Raw genomic sequence first — 22,293 nt, 5'->3', positions numbered from 1 at the left:
GGTAAGTATAGCGGTCAGTAGGTTTCCGGTATAGAGTGGTGTTTATGTGACCATCGCTTATTTGCACTGTAGTGTCCAGGAAGTGGATCTCTTGTGTGGACTGGTCCAGGCTGAGGTTGATGGTGGGATGGAAATTGTTGAAATCCTGGTGGAATTCTTCAAGGGCCTCCTTTCCGTGGGTCCAGATGATGAGATGTTATCAATGTAGCGCAAGTAGAGTAGGGCGTTAGGGGACAAGAGCTGAGGAAGCATTGTTCTAAGTCAGCCATAAAAATGTTGGCATACTGTGGGGCCATGCGGGTATCCATAGCAGTGCCGCTGACTTGAAGGTATACATTGTCCCCAAATGTGAAATAATTGTGGGTGAGGACAAAGTCCCAAAGTTCAGACACCAGGTTTGCGGTGACATTATCGGGGATACTGTTCCTGACGGCTTGTAGTCCATCTTTGTGTGGAATGTTGGTGTAGAGGGCTTCTACATCCAGTGGCTAGGATTGTAGTTTCCTCAGGAAGTCAATGGTGTCTCGAAGATAGCGGGGAGTGCTGGTAGTGTAGGTCCCATCTTTTCATGTTCTCTGTATATATATAGCTTCCTACTGTATTTTCCACTCCATGCATCTGATGACGTGGGTTTTAGTCCACGAAAGCTTATGCCCAACTAAATTTGTTAGTCTCTAAGGTGCCTCAAGTATTCCTCATTCTTTTTGCTGATATAGACTAACACAGCTACCACTCTGAAACCTGTCACCATGCAAGGCACTGAATTTAGCCATATGAAGCGGAAATCCATCAACATTTGAAAATGTGTAAGTCAGAGTTTAAGACTTTCAGATTTTGGGAACAAAAATGCAGTTGCTATTTTCCCAACAGAGTGAACAAAATGATATGAAAGAAAAGGACTGAACTATTGTTGTGTGAAAGGCAACTTCAGGTTTGTCATGCACCACACTTCCCTTTTATTGATTATGAGGCAAGTCCCACGCTGAAAACAAAGGTGCTTTTTGTTTTGTTTTCATCTTTGAGTAAAAATTATGGTTAAAGCAGGCTTAGGAACCATAAAACACAGCCTGGAATTACTCTATGGATCACGGAGCCTCGGGCCATTTACTCCTTTAAGATACAGCATGGTGCTGGAATCACAAGCAGGTCCAATGTGTGCGATCCTCACTCCTGGTCTAGCCCCTTTACATCAGGTAAAAGGGATGGGCGGGGGATGGGGGGACCGTAAAAGCTGTATACCCAGCTAGTGAAGATTTTCCTCCCCTGTCCCCCCCAGCTCAAGCACTGTGGAGGATATCTGTAAGATTGCCTTTGCAGCCCACAGGACAGACCCAGGACGCTGCCATAACTTAGGCCTCCAGGGCCATCTAAGTTATGTCTGAGGCCTCTCCATCTGCAGCAACAGCACAGCATTGGAGAGGGTGCAAAGGTAGCTTAAAATGACCTTGGCCTACTCCCACTGTCTGCGAGTTCTCTTAGAGGTACAGCACAGAAGCCCACCCAATGACTGCAGGCTCTTGACAAGTGCAGCCACACAGTTCCACTGTCTGACTGCGTACAGCAGTTGTGGGCAACCTGTGGGCCGCCCGCGGGCCGCAGGTTGCCCACCACTGGCGTACAGAGTGCACTTCTTCCCTTTGTGGGGTGAGCTTTCATCTCCCTACCCATCTGGGTCAGCAGCATTGCTACTGCTGTGTAGTCTTTACTCTCCCAATAAAAGGACTGTGTGACTGTCCCCAGCTCCGCAGGTATACCTATCTCACACCCCCAAACAAGACCAAGCTCAACTGAATTCTTCTTTCACTTACACCAGTGTAAATCTGGAGTAGTTTATTGCTATCCATGGAGTTAATCCAGATTTACACAGAGTAGAATTTAGCCTACTGTGTGCAAATAGTGGGTGGAAAGAATGTAGCACCACAGACGGCAACAGCTCAAAAGTAATAAAGCAAAAACATTATGAAAACAGTTATAATTTCTTTCCTCCAGAGAGCGAGGCTGTCAAATATTGTATTACCTTTCTTCTAGCAAACCCAGTGGTATTTATTGTATGTTATGAAGTGTGTACATTATCTGCATGAGTTATTAGTGGCAAACAGCATTACAAAATGAGAAAGCAGATGAAAGTATTTTACCGGCGTTAAGCTATGAAATGAAAGTTTCTGTCAAATGAGCAAAACACACAGTTGAAAAGTGCAGAAATCAAGGAAATTAAATACAAAGTGAAATATATTATTAAACAATTCAGCTACTGTATTTACTGGAAAGAAGGACTTTGCATTTCTTTCTCTTGTTTTTAGCAGACACTTTTATACATTCAGCCAAGACAGAAGGAGAGTGAGCATATTATTCAATGTGGTGGCTAGCATGAATCTAATGTTCTTATTCACACATGCTTGTTGACTCTGGGTTGGTTGTTAGATCTGGGACAAAATTGTTCTCAACTTACTTTGTTCTTGGAGAAATTGATCTTTTCTAAAGTTTGGATGAGTAGAAATGGCCCTTGCTGGATAATTCAGAATGACTAAAGTGAATCAGAATAATAAGCTCTCCGAAGGTACCTGCAAATGAGATGCTAAATACTAAGGGAGTTCCTTGTTAATATATTTAAATGAAAACTTTTACAAAAGTAAACATCATTGTATTCTATTCCATTTTCTTCTATTCTGATTCTCACCCAGTCCCCATCACTATTGCTTCTTTGTCACTTTCTTGACATTTTTTCTAGCTACCCAAAAAAGAGGACTCTTATGTGCTGTTTTCCCAGCAGTCGCTTCTCCTATGCCCAGAGAGCATCCATTAAACATTCCTCAGAACATACAGACCTTGCTGAACCACAAAGTAAAGATTGAGTACCTCCAGTTCAGAGAGATTCATGGGGTGGATGGGTCTCCAAGGCTGTTGGGAATGTAGATTGGTTTGGAATGATCTGGAGATGTCACTTGAAGGAGTGGAGGCACTTTGTGGATATTGCTGTGTGCTGACTGGTAGGTGAAGTGATGTCAGAGGAAAGGAAAAGGTGGAAGAGGAATGGAGAGAAATACTGCGCATAGACAAGTTCTGACATCTAAAATTAGGAACATAGGACAAAGAGGTGAATGGGATCTCCTGGGCCACTGAGTCCAGTCCCTTCCTATTGCAGGCAATAATATAATCCCATTCATATACTTATCAAGCTCCATCTTAAAGTTAGGTTGGTAGCCCCACTACTCCTATTGCAAGGCTGTTCCAGATCCTCATTCCTCTAATGGTTTGACACCTTCTAGATTAGATTCCCAGATTTTAAAATGAGGGATTTTGGCATGACTTAATCTTGCTTTAAAATATTCTGTGTCCAGCTCGGTAGCATTTTCATTATTTTGGAGTGCATTTTATCATTGCGGGAACAGCTGTTCTTGTAGTATTTACATTGAAATATTGCAGGAACAGTTTGTACCTGCAATGTATTTCCAATCACAGCCATCTAGCAGGAAACCCTCAGAGGCAAGAGAGCAGATGGTGAGGCAGACATGGGAACTGTTTCTTTTTTTAAAAAAGAACAACTTGAAAGAAACAAGCAGAGAATGGAAGGGAAAGGGAGCTGCAGAAATATGAAGAAAGAGAAAAATAAACAGAGAAAACAGGAAGAAGGAAAGTGAATGGATAGTAATAGAATATGAAATAACATATAAGAAAATCTTCCCTGATCATGTACCTGATCTGCACACAAATTCAAATATTCCATATCAACAACATGGGCCACACAAGCACATCCCGGTTTATTTCCTTTCACATGTATTTGTTACCCAGTCCTTTTAATTCGATGTCACTTCACTATTCTGACCATTCAGATGAAGTCCATGGCTTCAGTACAAAAAGAACAGGAGTACTTGTGGCACCTTAGAGACTAACAAATTTATTAGAGCATAAGCTTTCGTGGACTACAGCCCACTTCTTCGGATGCATAGAGCTTATGCTCTAATAAATTTGTTAGTCTCTAAGGCTTAGGGTGACCAGATGTCCCGATTTTATAGGGACAGTCCCAATATTTGAGGCTTTTTCTTATATAGAAGCCTATTACCCCCCACCCCCGTCCCGATTTTTCACACTTGCTGTCTGGTCACCCTAGTAAGGCTTCACTACTATCCATCTAAAATGGCAGTCTGGGCAAGATCACTGCACCTTGCTAACATTTTTCCTTTCCGAGGGGATTTCTCTTACCCCACCAAATCCTCCCACCCGACTTACCTTTTCACATAGGTTTCATGCACGTAAGTTCCTATTGCACTGGGGCTGCCAGGGAGTGATGGAAAGGCCTCCCTTTTCCCCCGAGCTAAGTATTTTGCCCCCACAATATCCATGATATTTTCTTATCCCAGGATCAGTCACAATTGCTATCAGGCCAAAGAGCAGGACTGGGAGTCAAACACAAACTACTTCTAAAATATGGTTTAGTATGAACAAATGGTTGCCTTGTCTTGTACATCTTTCTGGTTTGCTCTTAACTGTACAGAGACTACCAAAGCCCATGTCTTTCTGTTTTTATGGTTACTTTTCAAATGCTGCCAGGACTGCCTAAGGGCCACATGGAGCCGTACTTCAACCAAAGTCATGTTGAAACCGTTAATGGTGTTAGTACACCAAGGATCACTTGCGGCAGTTAACCATTTGGAAACTGGCATGCTGCTGTAATGCTTTGTCTTATTTTCTTACTTTCACAAAGGGTTTGATGTGTGCCTGTCTGCAACAGCATCAAATCAGACAACAAGACAAGATTTAAATTCCCCATGCTGGTGCCAGCCTGTGCCAAAGCTATTTTTGAACTCTCTTGAATTCCTGCAATCAGCTTAAACACTACAGAATTCGGAAGTAAAAAATCAGGCCCATCTCAATCCCCCACCTCATTTATTTTACATTAAGCAATACATTCCTTGAGTTGCTATTGAAATTCTCTCGCTGAGCATCATGACTAATTAATCCCTCTGAAAATTGACAGTGACGTTCAATGGAACTTCAAATATGGAGCTTGTCAACTCCTTTGATAGCCCTCCATGCATGTGGCAAAGGCTCAACATCATGATCAAAGCTCCCATCAACATTTACCCAAATGAAAACCCTATTAGTGCTAGAGTGGAAATAGGTTCAAGGGTCCAAGTAAGAATATGAAAATCACTCGGATCTAATTGATTCTCTTAGCTGCAACTCAATCCCTTGTTTTTGACAGATGGGCTGCCATTTTAAATTATCAAGATGCCTGTCCCCCTAGGTCCCTCCCCCTTGACAATTGCCTTGTTGGCACTGAATGAGGAATGTAAAATGAGGATAGTAGCTCGCAGACCGTGCATACACTTTCATTTAAGAAGCTGAAAAGGACAATCCCAGCTTAACACTGTGTAGCAAAAGTGAATGTCTTGAGGACTCCCAATAAAGGCAGCATATTGAGGCTCAGAACATTGAAGGATTTAAATGCGACCATACGTGACATGCAGCAGCCACAGCCTCCTTGGAGAATGCAAGAAGGTTATTCTCTGAAAATGCTACTCAAAAGAAAAATGATTCACTTTGGTACCAGCAGCTCCTTAAAATAACCGAGAGTGCTCTCATTTGCATTGCAAGTCTGTTTGTGTAAAGACATGAAGAACATGGATTTAGCATAATTATGAGGTCATGCCACCAACATCTAGCTCAGAAGAACATATCCCTAAGGGCATCATAGCAGGCAACAACAAGGATCAACATGCTGAACTGCAGGGATTTTTTTAAAACCAACAAGTGCCTTCACTCATAGTCACAGAATTGAAGGCCAGAAGGGACCCCCAGATCATCTAGTCTGACCTCCTGTATAGCACAGGCCACCAGCACCACCCAGCACTAAACCCAGCAATGGAAATGAGACCAAAGTATTACAGCCCACAGGAGACTAGACTATTACGTGCCACAGGTAGGAAGGTCCGAGGTACTAAGGCCCTGGTAGTGGGAGGGAAATAATTAAGTGAGATATACCCACATAATCCTGGCAAGTGACCCGCACCCACACACTGTAAAGGAAGGCAAAAAACCCAAGGTCACTGGCACTCTGACCTGGGGGGAAATTCCTCCCAACCTCACATTTGGCATTCAGGAGTGGGTCTCAACCCATGGCCCAATCAGCACACAGTTGTGGCCCATGTGACATCATCAAGGTCATAAAGGTAGTATATATATTGTGTGGATGTGGCCCACATCACATCTAGAGAGCTGCATATGCGGCCCACAATGGTAAATAGGTTGAGAACCACTGAGTTAGACCTTGAACATGTTAGCAAGAACTGGCCAGCCAAGAAGCTGAGAGAGTAAATGCTCTGTGCCACCTCAGAGTCATGGTCCACCCTATTCAGTGTCCCATCTACAACTGTGGCCATCTCTGATGCTTCAGTCCTATTATTTACTCTCAAAAGGCACACTTCCCTTTGCCTCAGAGCAAGCTGTCAGTGGAGCTCTTTCAGGAATCAGTATCTATGTCTTAGCATTACATTAAGGTACCATATTCTTTTAGGGCCTGATCCAAAGCCTATTTAAGTCAATAAGCATGACAGGAAAGAGAAAACACACTGTATCAATTAAATATGGTGGCAGCATTTGAGATCTAGAATTTTGGAAAATGAGAACAGGAAAAACAGCAACATATTAGCGAAGGTTCAGATTCTCAAAGGTATTTAGGCTCTTAGCTTCCATTGATTTCAAACTGAGCCAAATACCTTTGAAGATCTAAGCCCAAATTACAACATTCTATAGAATTGTATTTTGCCTTTTGGCAGTTTCTGAGGATGTTTCCACCCTTTGCCAAACGCGTCATTGTTAGGGATATCAACATCAACTGTGGCAGAAGAAAGAAGAATCCTAATCACAGGTCTCAGCTCTAAAACGATTTGAAACGCACTTTAATATATTGCTGTTTCAGTAGAAGGCATGACTCCAAGTCTTCAATTTGTTAGTTTATATAGAAAAAAGAAATAGAGAAGAAGAAGAATTACTTGTCATTTTAAATAATTAGAACAAACATTAACTAATTAGCCCTCCAACATTACTGGAAGGTGGTATTGCTATCCACACTTTACAAAGAGGAAACTGAGGCACATAGAGGTGAATTATTTTATCCAAACCCATAGAGTAAATCAGTGGCCTGGCGGGATTAGATCCCATTATCTCACACTGCTTTTCAGAGGAAGAGAGTGGATCAAGGGAACATGCCCATTAGATACAAAATGGTTCATATTTTGACTTCATTTAAAATAGTTCTTTTAAGTGCATAATTTGTTTGTGCATGTTAATCTAATTTGCCATAGGCTGGCAGTTCAAAGGTGGAGCATCTTCCTCTTTTCTTAAAGTAATTAGGGAACATGCTCTTTGCAGTTAAATGATGCACCCCTTCCTTCCACCCCGAGGCTGAAAACCAGAATAAAGACTTAGGAAAAAGAAACATGGCCATAGTAGTTATTCAAGCTAATTAGCACTGCATGAGATGTTAGGCTTACAAGACGAATGAATTCTTCTATCAGATAGTTTTATTCAATTCATGTCTGGGAATACCCTCCTGTAATAGAGGCACATATTAGTCAAGGAAGAAAAAATGAGTCAGTAGTTTTCAGAGATGGCGGCTGCCAACTACCATAAATCAGGAACCACAATTGATTAACTAATTTAAACACTAAAGATAGATTTGGTTGCTATGGCAATAAAAGAAAGGTCAACCCCCTGATCACTTTGAGGCTCACAATCCTCCAGAGATTTCAGCAGTGAAGTCCGGAAATATATTAAAAGATGCCCAGATTGCCTTGTAATGGCTTAACTATTATGTCAGCTGGAAGAAATACCTACTATGTATCACCCTAGCCTCCAGAGTGCAGCTAGTTCTGACTATATACTATCTTTACATGGTATGTCTACACAGCCAAAAAACCCAAAACCCCATGGCAGCAAGATTCAGGCTCTCATGGCGAGGCTAAAAATAGCAGCATAGACATTTGGGGTCAGGCTGGAGCCCAGGCTGAGAGATAACGGTGAAGGAGGAGACTAAAATCAGTGAGGACATTTCATATCCCAAACCCTTTCTTTGAGCTCCATTGTTGTCCTACAGCCCCAACATATCAATCACTTTATTTCCAGCTTTAGATGAGTGGGTATCTATCATATCGGTTTTTTTGCTTGCTGCCATCTTCATTCATTTTACCTATTTCTGAAAGGAATTTGATGCCTACATTTTACTCCATCAAAAGCCACTTCAGAATCTGGCAGAAAAAGAGGGGCAGATCCTTCTCAGGGGTAAATCAGAGTCGCTCCACTGAGCCATGATGATTTCCACCAGCTGAGGATGTGGCACATAATGTTTATGAGCTACTGCAGCATTTTACTCTCAATTTCTACTCAGTTTCAATTGACTTCAATGGAAAATCAGTTTTACACAACCAACGCTGTAAGTGGAATAAGGTCCAGATGATTTCTTTACCCATTACCAGATTGGAACTCAGCTGATGCATTTTATTAACATATTTTTGTGAAGAGCAAGGACAAATATTACAGCTGTTTGAAAGCAGCAAATGTTTTTGGACAAAATTTCACCAAAAATGGCTTCAATTTCAGTCCAGTTCTCTTCATCAGCCAGTAAATTTGACTTTGTGAAACAGTGGTTTTCACACTGGAACATCTGAAATGTGCAAATTTCTTGTGTTTCAATGCAAAAACTGATCTTTGTCAAAACAATAAAGGGTTGGTTTGAAAACAGGGTTGTGGGTGTGTAAAAGTGGATACGTTTTAGTCAAAATTGATATTGCTCCCAAACAAAAAGCTTCAGATATTCTGTACAGACCTAACAAAGAGCTAGGTCAAAATCCAGCCTTACTTTCTGGAAAATATTGAAGCATGGTTTTCTCCAGTTTTTAATTAAGATTTTTATCTATAGCTGACATTACATTAGTAATCATATCATATGAAGACTAAGGAAGCCTGCATATACATTCTGGGACAAAACCATGGCCACGTATGTTGCGACCATAACTGTGGAGTAACAAAAAGTGACATAATGAATTATGGATCAATTTCATCTAAATGTAGTTTACTCATCTGGCATTTGTTTGGCTATTTGTGGATTCAGTCTTAAAATGTTATTAGTAAGTTTTATTTAAATGTTGCTTGTCCACTGTGGCAAAAATCACAACATGGTTAAAGATCTCGATTAAGTTTTATAGAGAAAAATTGAATGAGGGGGAATGGGCCAGATCCTTGGCTACAGATGAATTGTGCTCAGAAGAAGCTGGGGTGGGCGGGAGAAGCTTTAAGCTCACCTTTACATTGCTATGATCCTGCTTACACCTCTGTGCAGGGCTGGTCCCTGTGCACCGTGTTAGAGCAGCTTGAGTGATGCTCTCATTTGCACCAGGCTGCAAGAGCCCCAGAATGCTGAAAAATGCAGCTGTGGGTTACTGAGGTGCAGGGGAGGCCCAACCACACCCCCTTTCCCCTGCTACTCCATCAACAAGAGGGGTGGTGGCAAAGGAGCACCTACACTGGTTCTGTACCACTGATGGGTCACCATGGCACAGGGGTGAGCCTCCTTGGGCCAGCTACACTGGATTTAGGGTCTGATCACTCCAGCGGTGTGGTGCAAAGCAGCCACATTGCCCCAGCGAATGTAGCCCTATATATCTACAATCAATTCATAGCGCCATATCCGCTAGTGGCGTCATTTTTCATTGCCAGAGAAAAAGTACCCAATGTGCTGACTCCGTTTTTCTTAACTACAACAGATCTAAGACAGAGCTACAGAACAGCAAATTCATTTAAATAATAAGCATCTTTATTGTAAAAATCTTTGTCTGCTCTATTTCTTTTCCTACCCTAATCAGAGCTTTGGGTGTAAATATATTTGTTTATATGAGGCTAGGTAATTCCCTACTTGAGGTGGTGTTGGGTGGACAGTTTGGGAACAGAAAGCTGAGTTTCAACTTGCAGAGTTTCTTCTGAATTGTTGTAATGAGGGTAGGGGGAGTTTTCCTCCCTCTAAGGAACAGGCAGCAAGTTTGGCCCCTGAGCCTACAGATCTCAGGACATCCACAGAGGCGCAGCACTGCCAGTGGCACTCACTGCTGCACAGCTCCTTTAGGTCTCCCCTGCCAATGTCTGTAAACCTCCTTCAGGGAGACCTGCTGTCTCTGAAGGGGTCAGTCCTTCCAAGCCACACAGCTAGGCCCCTGGAGCACAGTGATAAATAGTCGACACTATCCCACTCCCTTTCCACCAGACCGTATCCACCTGATCTAGATGTCCTCCATATTGCAGAGTAGAGGGGATGAGCTGGGCCACAGTAATTAAGGGTGAGATTTTCAAAGGAACCTAAGGGAGTTAGGTGCCAAACTCCCATTGAAAGTTACTGAGTGTGGGGCCGTTAACTCCCTTAGGCCTCCTTGAAGATCCCAACCTAAATTCCTCCCTATAGAACTCAAGACACCCAGCTAAAGATGATCCTACAGTTCTCTTTAAACCTACTTCAGTAGTGTAGTTTTTGCTTCTCACCAATAGCGATATGAAATAGTGAATGGTAGATTCATCAGCAAGGACAGTGAAGCATCCAACTTAATAACAACAGCAATTCAAGCACCTACCTCATCATTTCCCTTCACTGGGTACAGGAGGATTCACTGCATAACTCCAGTGTAATACTACTTCAGCAGCTTCAGTTCTCTCTCTCCCTAAGGCTGCAGACAGGTTTACAGGGCCTAGAACAAGACGCAGAAACTTGGCCACCCAACATCATCCCCTGCACCTGTATCCCTATAGTACTCAATATCTTGTTTTAAGCCCAAGTCTCCTCTCTCCGGAGCCGTCTTAATGACTTTGGAGGCTCCCACTACATTAGGATGTGGCTAATAGTAATCATAGAAATGGGGTGGAAGGGACCTCGAGACGTCATCAAGTCCAGCCCCGAGATGACACAGGATCAAGTAAATCTAGACCATCACTGACAGGTGTTTGTCCAACCTGTTCTTAAAAACCTCCAGTGATGGCGATTCTACAACCCTATTCCAGAGTTTAACTACCCTATAGTTAGAAAGTTTTTCCTAATATCTAACCAAAATCTTCCTTGTTGCAGATTAAGCCAATTACTTCATGTCCTACCTTCAGTGGACATGGAGAACAACTGATCACAGTCTTCTTTGTAACAACGCTTAGCGACTGTTATAAGATCCCCTCTCAGTCTTCTTTTCCCAAGACTAAACATGCCCAGTATTTTTAATCTTTCTTTATAGGTCAAGTTTTCTAAACCTTTGATCATTTTTGTCGCTCTCCTCCGGACTTTCCAATTTGTCTACATCTTTCCTAAAGTGTGAAGCCCAGAATTAGACACAATTCTCCAGCTGAGGCCTCACCAGTGCCGTGTAGAGTGGGACCATTACCTTCTGTGTCTCACATACAACATTCCTGTCCACATTGACTTTAGTGGTCCATGATCAGACTCCAAATTATGAGTAGTTCCACTGGAATCACTGTTTCCTGATGTAAAACTGGTATAAGAGAGCTGTGAACTGGCCTCTTTATCTCTGCCTCCCCTTAACATTTTGTATTCCCCTTGTCTGTCTTTTCCCATCCCAAACTCTTCTTTCTCTCTTTCCCTGTTGTTCTTCCTCTGCTCATCTCCCCACTACCCAATAGTCGATCTATCCCAGGGGTCGGCAACGTTTGGCATGCGGCTTGCCAGGGTAAGCACCCTAGCAGGCCGGGTCAGTTTGTTTACCTGCTGATGCGGCAGGTTTGGTCAATCGCGGCCCCCACTGGCCGCGGTTCGCCGTCCCGGGCCAATGGGGGCAGCGGGAAGCCGCGGACAGCACATCCCTTGCTCACACCATTTCTCGCCGCCCCCATGGGATGGCCCGGGATGGCGAACCGCGGCGAGTGGGGGCCGCGATCGGCCGAACCTGCCGCGTCAGCAGGTAAATAAGCTGGCCCGGCCTGCTAGAGTGCTTACCCTGGCAAGCCGCGTGCCAAATGTTGCCGACCCCTGATCTATCCTTTTGATAGCATGCCCCAGCATGTTGGAAATATCACCACTACCAGAGATCAGTGCTGGAGAATGCATTCTGCTTATGGGGATAATATGAGTCTGTTCCCCGCTCCTACACCCCTACTGGATAGGTACCACTTGCTTAAGGTTTCCAGTGAAAGAATGTTAAAAAGAAAACCTTATTGAAATAGACAGACATTTAGCAGCTTTTCTGTTCTGGCTGTTGGCAGCCTTGGAACATGGAGCTGGTGGAATGCAGATTGTCAATATAGACTTATCGATTGGTGGTGGACAGTCTAAATGTTGGATGTTTTATCTGCTTGTATAAAAGCACAATAGCATGAAGCAATTGCTGTCACAAAGCCTGTGCTTGCCGATGTTTTATGTACACTCGATTCTTTTTTATTACTCTGCTACTGTGCACTCTGCATCTTATGGGCTGTGAAAATGCAAAAAGTTTAAATAATATAGTTTTTAAAAGTAAAGGATGCAATTGTGAACCTCTTTTATAGCCTTCGAGGTTTTCTTTTCTTTTTCTAAACACATTTGGTCAATATAACTATTCAGCTGTAAATTCTTCTTCCATTTTTTAGAGAGGCTTCGGTTGTCATTCAAAACTTTTCACTTGATTTCAGAAACCCTCAGGCCTTAACTCAGACCAAACTCACATTCACTTGTATGGGAGATTTACCTGAGTAAGGCCAAAGTAAAAGAAGAGGCCCAGACCATCCTCCTCCATGGAAAAATCCACCCAGGCAGGGACTCATGGGGAGGAAATCTCCACAATGATTCCTTCATGGAGACCCCCTGTATCATCCAAGCAGGGGGGGAAGGTATCAACCCCCTGGAAAAGGCCACAATCCCAGTCATAGTTGCTGGAACTAGGGGTGCTGCTGCATCCCCAGGCTTGAAGTGGTTTCCATCATATCCAGGGGTTACAGTTTGGTTCAACGGCTCTCAGCACCCCCACTATACACATTGTTCCAGCACCGCTGGTCCCAGCCCCAACCTTTTAGAACCACAGCAGATCATCATTACGGAAGACCCAAAGCCTCTACACCAGATTTGCCCCTCAGAGCACCATTGCCCTGGGAGTCCCAGCAGGGGCTGAGAGGGGCCTTTGGGAAAGAAAATACAGTCTGGGACTCTCTTCCTGACCAGTTTCTGCAGCGCCAGAGTTGGATGATGCACATTCCTGTCCACTCCTCCCCACTCAGTCAGTCTCAATTCCCTGTTCTAACTCTGGACTGTACAGAGAGCCCTCCACAGAGCTATGTAGATGGGGTCATGAAAGCAACTGAAGCCATCCCTTGCATATAACCGGGAGATCTACATGTGAAGGGTCCCTTCCTTGAGCATGTTTTGGAGGGTGAAGAATGATCGGGGCCCGAAGATTTTGCCCTTAAATCCTTTGTCCAAGGTCCGGTTTTAAAGAGATGAAGGCTTTTCCTTAACTGTTCCTACTGATTGTTTTTTCTCCATTGCTTTTCTTTCCTTTATATAAAGATTAAAAATAGCATTTATTAATGTTCCAGCCTTTTTTCCCTTGGCCAACACTGAGTTTTGAAAGGGTCGGTCCCAGGAGAGACCTTGATTGGTTCTTCACAAAGTGTTTAGAAATAGCTTCTATTTTGACAGAGGAAATTCCAGCCACACAAACCAGCTTTTGTTTGATGCATTCCCTCACTCCCACTAGCAAAACTGGCTCATGCATTAGTACCCTTCTCTTGATCACTCTCTGACATGATTCAGTAACTCTAAACAAGGACTATAATCCATTACTAACCGACTCCCCCATCACTGCCAAATTGTTATTATCTATGACTGGCCCCTAGCAGCTCAAGTTCACCCTGTTTCATAAACTAACCCCCATTCCAAATCCTGGAACATTTTGACATTTTTGCTTAAGCATTTCATCCAGTGGAAATATATATATATATTTTTGAGGTGATAAAAATAACCTATATTAAGACAAAAGTCCTCTCGTGCTGTTTGGACAAAGGCCAGTTTTTACAACAGGATCCCACATGCCAAAGAGTTGATTGATGCTTGCTATATAAATATCAGTGGTATTTAACCTGGAGTAATGATTCCCAACTGTGCTAAGGAGACCGCCCCTTTGCCCTCCCTGACTTACAGACTAATCATTTAAAGACAGAGCACTTAATGACTTCTCCCTGAACCCTGCGTCAGAATGAAGGAGAACTATGACTATATTTCTGAAAGGAAAACAACCCAACACCCACTACATTGTGTTCCCCTGTTTTTATTCTATTTGGGGAGGACACACCATACCAGCTAGTCAGTTAACAAAGTCCATACTGGATATAAAGGGTGAGGATGATGATCATGGATGATGATAAGGAGGAGATGGGGAGGAGACAGAAACAGCAGTGGTGGTAGTGGAGGAGGAATTCTAAGAGTCTGGGAAGTCCTAAACAAGAGGCTTGATTTGCTTTCAGGAATCTAGTGGGTCTGAGTCTCATTTATGCCAAGGCTTTTTATTCCACTCAGGCAGCATAAAGGGGCCTTAAAGTGAGCAGAAAGGGTCTCCTGAAAATGCCACCTATGCAGAGCTGTCCCTGCAAGTGAAGCAGAGATAGCATGAGGGGGTAATGGCCCTGCTTCTAGCCTCCAGCACAGGGAATGGGTCAGGGGCATGACTGGAGTGCACTACACAATGGCTCTTCTGTTTCCCAGAGCTCCTAGGGGGGCTTGGGAAGCTGAGCATAAATTAGAGCAGCCTTGAGGGTGCCTAACTTACACCAGGAGCCAGCAGGCCCCTGCCCAGCCATGAAATTTGCAAGGTGGCTTAAATGTACCTTTACCCCCCTCCCCCGCCTCCCTGCCCCAAACACAGGAACAGAGTAGCTGAGTATTAGGCTCAGTACGTGTAGCTCACCGAGTGCCAGCAGCGAGTTGATAATATTTTTCATGGAAAGGGGAAATTAAAGGAGGAGAAAGAAAAGTGCCCAACATTTATTAATAAGCACAGAATTTTGTTCCATTCTGCAAGTCAACTTTTCAGGCATTCCCTGGACTGTGGCGATGTTTGTGTTCATCATGGGGGATACATCACTAACCGGCATTATTCCACATGGGGGACCAACAAAATTACCTCCAAGCTGCCCCCCATAACATGTCCATGAAGTATCCTCTCAAGTAGTAGCGACTGGAGAGGCTTCCAGATTGTGAAGGGGAGAAGTCTGGATCCTTGGATTTATGAAGAAGGGCAATCCCCAGTCTGCAGAGGCACAGTCCTTTTCCAGGGGTCTCTCCTGGCACAAACGGTTGCTCAGGCCCCCTTCCTCATAATTATATGGCTCCTCTGCTGGCTGGGGGCCCTGCTCGGTAGCAGTCATGGAAGGGACCCAGGAGGAATTAATACAGCTGCATGTTGCCTTAACTCCTACTAAGCTATCTGCATGGTCCACTTCTTCCTCCCTCTGCCTCAGAAACACCCGTGGAGTCTCTTCCATACAGACCACTGGGCAGGGGCATTTGCAATGTCCTGGGCTGGTGCTGGGAGACAGAAATGGAGCCTGCCGAGATCTGTCCATCGTAGCAAAATTCTGGCCCATTATAATTATTTACAAGAGGAGATCAAATTTTAAATCCTTACTGTATTTTTTTTTTTTTTTTTTTAGTTTAAAGTCACTGATATTTAGCAGTGAGAAATGATTACGCTAAAGCGGCAGAATTTCTCTTAACACAGCGTTAGAGTAAAAAAAAAATCTTAAAAGTGTTTCATGCCACATCCATGCCTGAGCTTACCCAAGAGTCAGTCCAACGTGCACCATACCTCATCCATTTCACATTAGAGGAGCGGGCAGAGACGCTGGCTCAGAGTGTCCTGATCAGAAGCAGCCAGGAAAACATCTGGCACGCAATGCTAAAGAACTTTCCAAACTAACCATCGGAGTCTTGGGCCCCCCTTAATATTTCAACACTCCAAAAAATGAGAGGTAGCCACAAGTATATTTGGTCCAGACACAAACATATGGAAATTTGTAGAAGCAGCTTCATGCTATTATGGAAAATTGTGGACTAATCAATGCACAGTGAGCAGGAAAGCAGGATAAGCTGAAAATGAAAAGTGAGTATTGACTGAGGACTCTGAGGTGGCTAAAATATTTAACAACTATTTTCTTTCTGTACCTGTGCTTGACCATCACTTGATTTGGAACAAGGCCTCTGCTGAATACTTCCATTTAACTTTCCTGTTAATGTTTATAATGAGTTATTTAAGCATAAGACAGCTAAAACTCCTGCTTTCTATAATGGGCATAATGACTGATCAAAGCAACAAATAGTGTCTGGCTGCATAATGAGGTATTCTTTTCAGTTTAATGGTGATCATTTAGAAGAGGACAATTACACAAGCACTCCACAGTCATTCCACTTTTATGAGCTAGAGATTCCTCACTTGTGAGCAGCTATAGGTTTATTTCTGGGACTGCAGTTATATAAAACCTATTGCAAAAAAAAAACCCCTCATACCCTGTTTCCCCGAAAATAAGACAGTGTCTTATATTAATTTTTGCTCCCAAAGATGCGCTAGGTCTTATTTTCAGGGGATGTCTTATTTTTCAGAAATGAAAAATGCCTTATTATCGGTGGATGCCTTATTATCGGGGGGGATGCCTTATATTACAACGAGAGGCAAAACTGTAAGTAGGCCTTATTTTCGGAGGATGTCTTATTTTTGGGGAAACAGGGTATGATCAAATAACTGACTTCATAATGAAAAGTGGATATTCTAAGCAATTTGGATTTTGCTGAGATAAATCAACTACCTCCTTTTTAATTGATTTAATGTTTTCTTTTAAAAATGGACTTTTCTCTTTTAGCATACTGAAATGATTTTCTCTCCTTTTCTTATTGTTTTCACACATTGGCTTATGGGAACATGGGCTGCATCCAGCTATGTATATTTCATAAGCCCCATGATTTTGGCTCATCAGCTCCAGTAGGAAGGACAACATTTTCATTGCCAATATGTGCCTTAGCTGGCAGGAGGCATTCTAGCTGTGAAGCAGCCAGCACCTGCACCTGGCCTCCCCACTTGGAGGACAGGTTTGTCACCCATGTGGCAGACAAGGTGCTCAGTGCTGGAAGCAGGAATCTCAGTGTGTTATTCACAGCAGCAGCAAACCAGCATTATCACATCGCTGAGGTAAACTGTTATTGCAGCTGGAGTAAAAATCAGAGAGGTTTCCAGGAGGAACCTCGTCTTTGCCATAAAACAACCTCCCACCATCGGGAGTTAATGTGAAGCTGCTACTAAGGCACTAGGTGGTTACTAGTTATCACAGTGATGTGGGCACTGGAAAATCATACAGACAAATAACTGCAAAAGTGTTTGACTGCTTCAGGTAGTTAGCTGAATGTTCCTTTCCTCATTAGGCTGCTGGTGCACTGTGACCACCAATACCGTCTCATTGTTTCCTTGTCAGTGTGTCTGTATCCATCTGTTGTCTCTTGTCTTATACTTACATGATAAACTTCTTGGGGCAAGGACTATCTGTTCTGTGTTTGTACAGTGCTTAGCCTGGTGGGGTCCTGGTCCATGACTAGGGCTCATAGGTGCGACTGCAATATCAGTAATAAAATAATAACAATACAAAGAGTTTGCTACAGCACCACTGAAGTCAATAGTGAATTCCCCTTCAATTTCAATGGTGCAGAATTGGTTCTAAAATGCCAATCAGACTCCACTCTTTCAGCTGGCTTTTCATTGCTACCTCCTGCTTGGGTCCCCGCACTGCCACTCTCAGGCCTGGCCATTAGGGACTCTCTATGGGACTCTCTTTTTAACCATCTGTGACGTTATTGACATAAACTGTGACCATATAGATCATTGTTGCAACCACTGTTATATATTTGCAGCAAATATTGTACAAAGGTTGTCGTGTGAGGTGTCTATGACAAGGTTATGATTTGCTGGTTATGATTATGCTATCTATATGCATGTATCATTTTTGTATTTAAAGTTATAAGTATTGGCTCTATACTGTCTGTATTTCAAACTTATGCTATGTTTCTGGGTGACACCTCAGACAATGTGGCATCAGCACTGCTTAGCCTGCTTGATGGCCCATTAAGGACCATCAGCTATACAACTGACCCATTGAGAGAAAGCAGATACACCTTGTGACTCAGCAAGGCATGCAGGGACATGCCTATGGACCGAACTCTAAGGTTTTTCCATGTCATGTGCTGGGTGGCTTGTATTTGGAACAAAGAAAGCACAAGCCACACGGCAAAAGGACTATAAAAGGCAGCAGCAGCATCTCCATTTTCTCTTCAGTCCTGCTTCTGACCTCTGGAGGAACCTTGCTGCAAACTGAAGCTTTGAACAAAGGACTGAATGACCCATCCCAGCTCTGGATGTACTCCAGAGACTTGATTTGAACCTGCAGTTTATTCCATCACTGCTACAAGCCTGAACCAAGAACTTTGACATTACTGTATGTAATTGAGTCCATTTAACCAATTGTAATTCTCATTTATATTTCTTTCTTTCTATAAATAAACCTGTAGATTTTAGATTCTAAAGGATTGACAACTGCGTGATTTGTGGGTAGGATCTGATTTGTATATTGACCTGGGACTGGGGCTTGGTCCTTTGGAATTGAGAAAACTTTTTTCTTTTACTGGGGTATTGGTTTTCATAACCATTCATCCCCATAATGAGTGGCCCTTGTGGTGATACTGGGAAACTGGAGTGTCTGAGGAGATTGCTTGTATGACTTCTGGTTAACCAGTGGGGTAAAACCGAAGTCCTCTCGGTTTGGCTGGTTTGGTGTGCAAGGAACCCTGATCTTGGGCTGTAACTGCCCTGCTCTAAGCAATTTGTCCTGAATTGATACTCTCAGTTGTGTCCCACCAGAGGCTACATCATTACACCATCCAACACAAGAACTCAGCCTTAGCATCTCACTGGACAAAGCAGAATAAATGCTCACCCTGGCTCATCTCTCCTATTTCATGAATTCTACACCTTTCCCTCTCTTCTCCCCGAGTTCTTCCTTTGGGGTTAAACAGATTCTTTTTTAGAAGTGGGGACTTGAGCTCCGTTATTTAAATCCATATTAGGCACCAAAATTTAAGAGCCCTGATTTGCCGTGGCGCTGTGAAGCTGAGGATGCTCTGCAGCGCTGAAAAATCCAATAGCTTTTATTTAGGTGCCTAAATACCGATCTGGGTTCCAAAGAGTAGGTACGAGATATGAACATTTTGGCATCAGCCTGCAAGATCTGCAGACACATGATTCTCACTGACAGCTAGGGTAGATCCAGTAGCAGAGGGGTTGCCATTTCAGCTCCTTGGGATAGGGACCTTGTTTTCCTTTGTATGTCAAGCCTGATGCACCCTTATGCTATCGGATAATAAGTAAAATATGAAGATCATATGGTTCAAATGGCAAGTGCAATATGTGTTTCTGTGCACAAGAGAGATGACTGGGTACAGAATTGTTTTTCACACACTGGATTTATAATCTTGAAAACAAGTGAATCTCCCAGAGAAAAGAAGAGGCTATTGGAAAGCAATTCATCCCAAAGCCGTTAATAGTGACAAATGTATGTGCCATCCACCTTGGCAGTACAATGCATTCCCCAAAACTGAGTCATGTGCTCAGCCAAATCAGCTCCAGATACCAAAAATAAGAGAATTTATTTCCTGTCTTTATTTAATCGTTGGTAAATAGCACATTTTAATTATGGCTGCTCCTATCTTCCATGGCTTGTGCTGAGGTTTTTGTTACACAGCCTCCCATCGATACACAAAAGAAAGTTGAACAATCTCAGAAATAATAGGCTAAAAACATTCTAGAAACTAACACAGAGTTTAGAAACAGGTGGCCTAGATTCTTAACCAAGTTCATTAGCAAATTCCACCGTTAAAACTCAATTAAAATGTATTTATATAGGGTTAGATTGTGACTGGACCGCACACTCATGCATGGAGGTGAGAGCAACAACCTCCCACTTATGCCCCTCCCTGGGCTTACCTGGAGCTTGGTCTAGGGCCTAGAGCTACATATCCTCGCATTCCCTCCTCAGATCAGGTGGGTGGAGAGGGGCTAGGACTGGAGCCTTGAATCCACCCCCACTAGTGGCCAGCAGAATGGGGTAAATATTTACTGCTGGTTCAACAACTCAGCAAACTACTGTCCCCTAGGAGCAAAGGGGGAAACTCACAGACCCTTGCTCCTGGGGTGCCACAGCTGCCTGCCATCTCATACTATGGCCTCTATCCTTGGGGCAAATCTTGCCTTTATTTAATTATTTAGATTTGTACTACCCTGCCAACCGCAGTTCTGGGCACACTTCATAATCTCTGAAAAATACTCAAATAAATTATTGGATGTAACCTTGTCCAATGAATCCTCACTAGATTTCCACAGTCGCTGTTCCCAGCCCTTCTCAACGCCCATCTTATTATGGGGGGAGGGAGAAATGACTGGCCTTGCAGTCTTCCCTGAAGCGTTAACAAACTCAGTCTATTGCAGGCCAATATTTATTTGGTAGGAAGAAAATGATTCCTTCCAAATCCTCCTTATGCTTCAACAAATATAAAATGAACTTACAGAGGACAACTTTGTAGCAAAAGACAATTCACAGAACACAACACCACAATCTCAAGGTTGCAAAGCAAGTTTAGTTATAGGAACACAAAACTCACAGCATTCAAGATCAATAAAGCAGACTTCGGCATACACATACACACGACATTTTCTTGTACTCAGAGAATGAATAGCAATACTTACAGCACCATCAATCTGATGGCAAGTATTTCTTAAAGTGGGTTCTCTATCAGGCCAGCTCATTCTTCTCTCAAACGCACGGCTTGTCGGCTTCAGTATTAATCAAGGTAGCTCATATATAATTATTGAAAGTCTGTCTTAGAAGTATTAGTGTTAGATCTGCCTCAATGTACCTGGAAACTTTAGCATCCTACACCAACTATTAATATGTGAATGCTTAAAACAAGACCATGCAATGCTGTTGAGGAAACTTTTGCAATTTAGGTCACAAATGAAGCATCGACTTGCTAAGACAGCTCAAGCTCGATAGGGGCTGGGTTGCAGAGTTTATTATTATTATTATTATTTATTATTTGTCATTATTAACAGTCATGGACCAGGGCCCTGTTGTGCTAGGCACTGTACGAACACAGAACAAAAAAGACAGTCTGTGCCCCAGAGAACTTACAATCTAAGGCCATGTCTACACTACCACTTATGTCGGCAAAATATTTGACGCTCAGGGGTGTGAAAAAACACACCCCAGAGCGACATAAGTTTTGCCGCATAAGTGGTAGTGTGCACAGCACTATGTTGGCAGGAAAGCCTCTCCCACCGTTCTTTGGAGGTGGATTAATTATGTCGACAGGAGAGCTCTCTCCCGTCGGCATAGAGCGGCTACATGAGAGATCTTACAGCGGTGCAGTTGCATCGGCACAGCTGTGCCACTGTAAGGTCTCTAGTGTAGATATACTATGTATAAAGCAAGAAAAAATCGACGGCTAGAGACTGACAGGCAGAGGAGTACAAGCAAACAATAAGACACTTATTCTGAGTTGGTTTGGCTGCTGGTTTGGGTGGTGACACGGACAAGTTTCAGTTTATGCTCCTCCAAGTAAATCAAGAATGCCACAAAGATAATCTTCATCCACCTCCTGTATCTATTTCCGTCCCAGGACATAATACTAATAGCCATGGTACAGACATGCACATTGTGTGGTCCTTGGGCAAACATCCTGGGAATATGTTCTTTATGCCTTTCAGGTTGGAAACAGTCCACGTGGGATCATCTGGTTTGTTGTCTGAGTTTGGAACAGCTGTGCAATGCAATATTGCCATTGACCGATTGTGGAGCATCACACTCCACTGAATCACTTGGGACGCCCGCCTTCATAACCTCCGAACAGCCTGATGCAGCCGTGATTAGCTTCCTGATTAGCAAGTTCACACCATTTTGCCTTGGAATCTACTCTGCTTCCACTGGTTCCTATTAATAAACACTTCCATTTCCACCTCCTAGGGGGTCAGTGCATTGCACTGTTTAAGCCCTAATTACATCAACAGGCAATGACAGGCCTGGAACGTCTTTTAAAAGCAATTTCACTGACCTGCTGTACCACAGTTCAGGATGCTGGAGGGTCTTTTTCCTACAAAGATTAATGAGGGAGGAAATGAGAGTTTTCACAATAGAAACATTCATAGCAAATTAACCCAGCAAAACTACAATGCCAATAACAAGAATATGGAGAAA

The 22,293-nt window shown here is 43.1% G+C and overlaps 1 protein-coding gene across 2 annotated transcripts in view; it reads right to left on the bottom strand.

Annotated features, from left to right (window-relative positions):
* Positions 1–22,293, bottom strand: part of LHFPL6 (LHFPL tetraspan subfamily member 6) — a 199,169-nt gene that overhangs the window by 81,687 nt on the left and 95,189 nt on the right. Inside the window, exon 3 of one of the 2 annotated variants that reach the window (XM_042842767.2) lies at positions 22,151–22,189. The exons of the other annotated variant lie outside the window; for it this stretch is intronic. Coding sequence (XP_042698701.1) covers positions 22,151–22,189 — 39 coding nt within the window. The remainder of the gene's footprint in view (positions 1–22,150; positions 22,190–22,293) is intronic. 2 annotated transcript variants of the gene reach the window in all.

Source organism: Chrysemys picta, chromosome 1, assembly GCF_011386835.1.
Source record: "Chrysemys picta bellii isolate R12L10 chromosome 1, ASM1138683v2, whole genome shotgun sequence".
NCBI lineage: Eukaryota > Metazoa > Chordata > Testudines > Emydidae > Chrysemys > Chrysemys picta.
The sequence above is the reverse complement of the archived record's forward strand: the minus strand, read 5'-3'. Positions and strand labels throughout refer to the sequence as shown.